This window comes from Strongyloides ratti, scaffold srae_chrx_scaffold0000005 (genome assembly GCF_001040885.1).
Source record: "Strongyloides ratti genome assembly S_ratti_ED321, scaffold srae_chrx_scaffold0000005".
In the NCBI taxonomy this organism is placed as follows: Eukaryota; Metazoa; Nematoda; class Chromadorea; order Rhabditida; family Strongyloididae; genus Strongyloides; species Strongyloides ratti.
Window position 1 is genome coordinate 582780 of NW_020171513.1, and position 8866 is coordinate 591645.

The 8866-nt window shown below is 17.9% G+C and overlaps 1 protein-coding gene across 1 annotated transcript; it reads right to left on the reverse strand.

The window, feature by feature from the left end:
- Nucleotides 1-1169: 1169 nt before the first annotated feature.
- On the reverse strand, nt 1170-2407 carry SRAE_X000231400 (CRAL-TRIO domain and CRAL/TRIO, N-terminal domain-containing protein; the record flags this gene model as incomplete). Its single annotated transcript, XM_024645512.1, has 3 exons — nt 1170-1330; nt 1381-2236; nt 2303-2407. The coding sequence occupies 3 exons, from the start codon at nt 2405-2407 to the stop codon at nt 1170-1172; spliced, it is 1122 nt and encodes a 373-aa protein (XP_024499787.1).
- Nucleotides 2408-8866: the final 6459 nt, after the last annotated feature.

Here is an 8866-nt window from a genome sequence, read left to right on the forward strand (position 1 = left end):
ATTGTTTATAAAGTAATATTAAAAAATTTTTAAGGCTAAATTATTATAATGCACTTGATTAACCTTCATTTTTCAATATCAATGTCATTAAATATCAAAGAGTTTTTTTTTTTTTTCTCTAAATAAAACTCAATCATTTAATAATAAATATTTCAAAACTTTGACTGAATGAATTGTTATAAAAGATACAATAGATATAGGAAAAATATAATTACTATAGTTATATATATAATAATTAGTATTTGCATCAATTTTACCTCAATATAATATGTATAGATATTTAATATATAATATTATATGTGAGCGTATTTAAATCGTTCGATTTGAAGGATGAGTTAATGATGAATATTTATTTATGACATTAATTGGAAGTATTGTGTCCTTCTAAAAAGCTTCTAAATTTAATCAGGATTGAAAAAGTTGGCTGACTGGATATATATAATAACATTGTACATAAAACATTGTTAGAATTACAGGTTCAGTTAATTACAAAAATATGATAAAATAAAACAATACTTATATGACATTCATAATCTTTTATTATTTGTAATTATCAAATGATGAGTAATGTTAAAAAATTTTATTAAATAAAAATTAATTTAGAAAATTTTATTTTATTAAAATAAAATTATAATTTCGAATGATAAAGTTGTTATTGGTACATAAAATTTATTTCTAGATATATATAGATATATATAAATTTTGGATTTTTTAACAAATATATTAAAAATGAAAGAAAATGTTTTATGATAATAAGATTTATATATTTTGTCTTAAAGTATAAAAATATATGTAAAAATAAATTTTTTTTTTACATATAAATATTGTAAGTGTCATTTCATTTGAGTAACTGTTCATTTTTATTTTCTATTTTTTTAGAAATTAAAATTTTTTATAACATTTATAATTTATCAAATACCGTTACAAAAGCCTGTTTATTTGTAAATTTTATTTTAAATTATATTTATTATTAGTTAAACATGTTTAACCTTAACGGAAATATATTAAAAAAAGAGATAAATAGAATAGGAAGAAAATTTGTTTTTAATGCCAAAAATGTATTGATAGAAATGTCAATTATTTTAACAATTAAAGTTTAAAAAAAAAAAAAAGATTTATAAATAAGTATTATAAAAGCATGCCAGAGGAAGTATATCGTTTCCTTGATGTTATACAATAACAACAGTTAATTTTCCACTCATTTTAATTAACTTACTTAAATTGGTCAACTCTAATTTAACAATACCAGATTCTGGAATTTTAAAACAATCTTCAGCTGATAACACTGGTGTTGATAATTTAATATCTGGATTAAGGAGGATACTATCATCTAAAATAAATAATATAAATAAGATGTTTAGTAAAATGTTATGTACTTACTTAATGTTATTTTTAAAGTGTAATCTCTATTACAATAAAATTCATATATCAATTTTTGATTTTTTTTAACATGAAATGTTTCTTTTAATTTTTCCCCAGGGCTAAGATATATAGTCAATGCTTTTGGTGGTGTAATTTTTTCTTTCAACCATATATCTCCACTTTTTGTAAATTCTTTTCCTTTTAAATTACTAACAATATTGCAACAATTTGGTAAACAATTTTCAATATATTTTGTTCCTCCAAATGCTTTTGGAATACAATCAATTGATAATGACTTTTCTAAATCATAAGGAAGTGAGTTAGCAAACATAAAACGATCGTGTACTTCTGATGGTAAGAGGATCGAAAGTACTTTCCATGATAATGACATAATTCTTGGCCCATTGACAATAATAACTTTTTTTAACAATTCACTATAATAATTTAACCATATATCAATTCTACTTTCATACATCTTGTTTATAGCACTTACGGGATTTGTATAGTTCATTAAAGAAAAATTTGACATATCAAAAATACATATACCACTTGACTTTTTTCCATTAATTTTTTCATATTCAAGTAAAACTCTTTGAAAATATTCACAACATGTAAAAAATATTCTTACATAATCATTAATACGAATAGATTTTGTAACACTACTTGTATCATGAACAGCTGATTCAACAAATATTAATGCATTATCCTTTGTATTATACCAATTAATATCACATATAGATTGAGAAAAAATTTTACGAAAATTAATTATTTCTGTATTATCATAAAAATTTTCAAAATATGTATCATTATCACATTTATAACATTGCCTAATTAATAAATATTTTTTAAATTTTTTTATTGTATCATTAACATTCTAAATAAATAAATTTATATATATATATATATATATATAGAAATATAATTAAAAAAATAAACTTACATTTTTATTTGCTTTTAACCATCTTGCTAAATGAAAATCTGTATTCATATATTTAGGTATTTCATCACCTAAAGCTTTTCTTAATTCTTCTATATTATCTGTCATATTATTATTTTTTTATATATAGATATAAAAATATTTAAATTGATGATAAAAAAAAAAGTATCTATATTACTATAAAATTTATTTTAAACAAAATTTTTCTAATCGTTTATATATGTAGTAAAAAATTATGATGTGTATTATTTAAAAGAATAATTTATGTAACTTTTACTCTACAAACTACATCTTTACTCTTAATAAGAATCATTACTATATTAATTGTTGTACATTTAATATTTGATAATTTCATTATTTTTATAAATAATTAGTATATTTGTATTTTGTAGAATAAAAGAAAATTTTATTTTATTTTAAAATAAAATATATGTCTATAAATCAGGGTTAACTGCAATTAATAAATATTGGTCATCAATCTAGACTTTTATCTATTAAGAGATATATTATTTTATTTCAGGATTCAATATACCCTATTTTAACATACTTTAAAAAGAGCGACCTATTTTAATGCTTTTTATAAAATACAATTTTATATTGATCATCTAATTATACTTTATAAATTAAACTTTTAAAATATAAGGAAAATTTGTTTTTAAATTTAATAGTTTCTTTTTATTGTTTAAAAATTTTGTTATTATAGAATAAAATTTTAGTATATAAGAAAATTAAAAAATATACTGTAATAAATAAAATACTATTCTTAGCATATAAATATTATACATATTCAAATTGACATATTATGTAAAAAAAATTATTAAAAAGAACAAAAATTTTATTATATTAAAGTGCAAACATTATCATTGTTTAAATTACATTATTGTTGCAGTAAAGTCTAAATTTTATATAAAATGTTTTTATTAAAATTTTGTATGTTTCTAACAAAAGTTAGTTTTTATCAATAGGATTAAATTAAAGATTATGTATGATATACTTTTATAATATAAAACAATTTAAATCTTCAATATAAATATCATAATTGTATAATATATTTAAATAATTTCTAAACATTAATAAAAACAATTTTTAAAATAAAAAAAAAATAAAAAAATTTTAAGTAATTTCTTCTTCATTTGATGAAAATTTTTTAATTCATTTTTTTACTTATACTAAAATAACACTTTTGAGAAAACAATGCTTTTTAGATATTAGATGATTTTTAAAACTTAAAAATAAGATATGTTGTGTGACAAGTTATATAGGATAAAAATTTGATACAATTTTTTTTTGAATATCTAGATATTAAAGGAAAAAAAAAACTATAACTTTTAGTATTTTTGGGTTATCACTTTTTTTTTCTAAACAAAGCTTTTAAATAAATTAAAATATTTTAAATTGAAAGAATAATAAAAAAAAAAAAGTAGTATTTTCTACTAATTATAAATATGAAAAAAAAGAGTGAAAACAGATGTTAATATAAAAACATTTATAAAGAACATTTATTACAGTAATGGTTTTTGACAGACAAGTTATAAATTTATGGCAAAGATTATTATTATTATTAGATATCTGTTTCACTAATATTCCAATTTTATAAAAAAAAAAATTATTTTGAATTAAAAAAAAAAGTTATCGAATGATCATAGTTGCGCAACAATAATTCTTTAACTTAAAATTAATATGCATGATATTCATGTGATAATTGATATGTCATTGGTACTCAATCGGTGTGGCGACAATCAACATCAATTTGACCTAATAATATTAATTGTGAAAGATTTTAAATTTATTAATAAATAATTATTTAATAAGCAATTATTTAAGAAATATTAAAATTGAAACTGGAATAAGAATAGAAATAATATTTTGTATATCATATTTTTTTGATTATTAAAATTATTTCAAATTATGATAATCGCTTTAGTTGGTTTATTAAAAATGTGTTAACTATAATTATTAACATTATTATTTTATTCACAAATGTAAGTATTATCATTTTTATTTTTCCATCTTTAAAATAACAAGAAGAACTTAAATTTTTACACATTTATTTTTAGAAATTGTTTTTAAAGTTATTTAAAGTAAAAAGAAGCTTAATAAGAACATTCTATTAATTTCTGGTTTTAATAATACGATTTTGTATATTCATAATAAAAATTATTTTCTTTGAAAAAGTAAAAAATTTATTATATTTAATTTAATAAATATTTTTTTTAATAATATCTGGTTCTCGATAAATAATAACTTACAGCTAAATCTTTTTTTAAATTATATGTAAAAACTATTATAGTTACAATTAGATTATATTAATGAATGTAAAATTACTTGCTATTTGATGAATTTTTTAATTTTAAAAAATTAGAAGAATTTTGCTAATTTAAATTTATTTATAAATTGAATTGCTAGAAATTAATTTTAAGATGTTAAGATTATGATTTATATATTTTTTAAATTGTTATTAGATTTTAAGTAATGATATCATATTAACCGATTGTAAAAAAATGTATTTTTTAAATTAAAAACAAAAAATTAAATCTCATACTCAAAGTCTTAATTTTATTTTTCTTTCTTGTTTACATGAAACAAAACTATTTTAATTTTGTAATTAGAAAAGGTATAAATGTTTAAAACATAAAGTCACTTACTTTTAAAATTCAAAAAAAAAGAAAAAATCTCAATTCTTTTTTAAATTAAGACAGAATTATTTTTAAATTCTTTAAACTTAAAAGTGTTTAAAGTTGATTCTCAAATGTTTTATAAAATAAATATAAAAATTAAAGAAAATTCACAAAACAATTTTTATTAATTAAAAAACAATGTTTTTAATGAATTTTAAATTGATAAAGTTGATTGTTAAATTCTTTCAATTTCAAAATACTGATTTTACAATGTGCTTAATATAAAAAGTAATAAAATATGTGTATTTTGAACAAAGGATCCTAAAACATTGGTTTTCTAACTATAAAACATTAAAAATAAATTATCACTGATATGAGAAAACATAATAAAAACAAACGTACTGCAATAAATGAATATCTTAATCGCGTAAAAAATATCATAGTACTTTTACATTTGATAATAAAAAGTTACAAGTAATTTTATCAAATTTTGTTATAACGGTTAAGATAAATTTAAATAAAGAATTGTAATATTAAAACTTAGATACTCTTTATCAATATTTTTTCTCTTTTTCAAAAACATTTGATCACACAAATAGTTGGAATTTTATAACTATTTTTTTTACTTATTTTGAATATTCTTATAAAGTTCTGTACAACATTACTTTTTTTTGATTAAAAATATAACACAAAAATAGCAATGAATAGATTTCTTTTTTAATTTCCATAATGTTAGAAATATGAAATTTATATTTTTGTAGTAATATTAGAATGTTTTGTATGAAATGCATCTTTTTTATATAATATATAAACGCTTATTACTTAATGATAAATACACATTTTTATTTAAAACAAAAATTGCTAAATAGAACACATAGTTCTTAACGAAATACAGTTATATTTATTTCATGATAATCAAAAGAAAATATTTTATATTAAATGTTACAATCCTATCGTAAAAAAATTGTTTCTGTTTTTTAGTAGCAAAAATGATCAGTTTTCAAACGATAATTTTTTTGATTTCTCAACAATTTTGATACGAATAAAATTATCACATATGGAAAAGACAAACTCTTTTATCTTTTCATCAAATTAAACAATAATAAACAAAAATAATTAATTTGCTTTTATTCAAATTATATTAATGGTAAAAAAACATTTTATAGTTTCATAATTTATCTTTCCGAGGAATAACTGCTATTTTTTAATTTTCTTCTGCTCTTGGTAATGCTTATTCTTTGCAAATTTTTGTCTACCTTACAGAATATCTATTAATCTAGCGTTTTGCTTCTCCAATTTGCTCCAAACGACAGAGAACTTTAGATTTAATTTACTACTAAGTCTTTAAATACTTTTATAATTGTTTGAAAGAATCTGCATATATATCATTCTTTATATTTTTACAATAAACAATTGAAACCGATTTTCTACAATCTTTAATCTTAATTTTCACATTTTTTCCTAAATTTTTTGACTTATCTTTTTACTGTTGTTGTATTGACAAGATTCTTTCTTAAGTTTTTATTAATATTATATGTCATTCTTGTTACATTTCTTTCTCATTTTAACTCAAATAAAAAAATAATGCAAATATTGTTTTAAGAAGACAAAATATAATGAAAATTGATGTCAAGGAATTATTTTTACCGTTGTTTTTCACTTTTAATTGATTATTTAGTAAAGTAGATTCTGAGAATCAAACAAAGTGCTAAACCCTTTTAAAACTCTTATTAAATGAATAAAAATATTATCTGAAGGCTTGTGTAAAAAAAATCGCATTTCAAATTGGCAAAGTAATATATATTATAATAAAAAATTTAAAATAAATATAATGCTTTAAGTGCCGAGTTATAACTGATTATATCAATTTTACAGTAATTTTTTATTTTTAAATTGTACAAAAAAAGAAGTTTAGTAAAATATAAAGTGTTTAATAAACGCAATTTATACAAGTTCAAAAATGACAATCAAATTTAAAATATAATTTTTTTTATTAATAAATGTTTTAACTTTGTAATAAATTCAATTTTTTAAATTACTAATATGATAAAAAAAATTAAATTTTCCATAACAAGTACAAATAAAAGGATTTATTCTTGAATTTTTAAATTTAAAATTATCAGTAAATAAATATTTTTAAAGTTTTAAAAAATATATATATTTAATAAATTTTTAATAACACGTTTATAAGCAATGATTTTTAAAATAAGAGATAAATATTAGATTTATATAAAAATAATTTTAACAAAATTAACTGTAATATGAAAAAGTATTAATATATGTTAATTAAGACTTAATTTAAAATTAATTTCTCATGATAAGTTTTAATCTTTCCATAAGATAGCTCACGTGAATATTTTATTATTTTCTAAGTATTTATATTCTTATAAGTTATCAATTGTAAAAGTAAAATTTTGTTATATATGAAAGATATTTCAAATATTGAATGTGAAATAAAAAATTTTTAAAAATGAAAAATGTATTTAAAATTTAATTACTACTGAAAACTATCATAATTTTAAAAATTTTTTTAGAAATACCTTACGATTAAAAAAACCTTTTTGAAACATTTTTTAAATAAAATAACAAATTTTAAAAATTTTTATTGTATGCATTTATTTAAACAGATAAAATTTTGCGTTATGCATAATAGTAAAACGTTTTTTTGTAATAAAATATTTTTCATTATATTTAATGTTAAAAGTTAATAATATTTTTGATTTAAATAATTAAAACCCAAAGAATATACTTTAGAATCCATTATATAACTCAAAATCGGCTTTTTACATATTTAAAAGCATTGAAAAAAGAACATTATACATAATAATAAAAGCAAAAATTAAATATATTATGCAAATTTCAAATTGAATAACATTTACTAACTCTTTAGTGCTAATATAAAAAGAAGATATAATTAAATAATCGTCCAAATACAATTTAATAAAAATTCAATATTTTTTAAATTATTTGAAGGAAAAAATATTTATAAGATCAGTTATTGAAGTCTTTTTTCCAAAAGGAATAAAATAATAAGAAGATAGTTTAAAAAAACTTTAACACTATGTTGGATTTAAAAAATAACTAATAGTTTTTTTTAATTAGCATGTAAACATATTTTTTTATTGTTTTAAATGTTATATTCTTATTTAATACTTTTTTTTATTTATAAATTTTTCAGTTGCGACTTTACTAACGCACTAAATAAGTTTATGAGATATATCTGATAATTGAATAAATTTGTTTCAAAAGCTTTCATTTAATTCTTCCATTTCACCAAAGTTTCTAAATGTTAGTAGTTTAAAAACAACTTATTTTTTGAAAGCAATAACAAAAATATAATCCATCAAGAAGATTTTCTAAAGATATTTAATGTTCTAATTCACCATTTATAGTACAATGTTTTTTTTTTAATTTTTTATTGGTAGTAGTAGTAAAAGTATCACTTTACTTGCTTCTATAAAAATAAATTGTTTTTAGATTTAAGTATTTAATCTGATATTAAATGGTAAATTGTTTACCAATTACATAGTTTGATTGATTCACACTTTTTTATGCTCATTGATATAACCATTTATTTTTGTTTTTCATATAAAATAAATCTTATTAGTAATTATAAAACTTTATCATGTCTAATTTTTCTTTTTTATAAATTTCTTTAATGATACTGTTCTCAATTATATTTTTACTATTATCCCTTTAATAATTACAATAAAAAATCTAATTAAAAATTTTTTAACAGGATTTTATTTATACCGGAAATAGCTCAGTACATAGAAACTTTGTAAAAAATTTCAGTTTTTAAAATTTAAGTTTTAATGTATTAGGTTGTCCCATTTTAAATGCAGTTTTTTGTTAAATTTTTAATTTCGTGTAGCTTAGTGGAATATTAATATTTTTTCTTCTAAAAACAATCGTTAGATTCATCACATTGTTTTCTAATGGATAACTA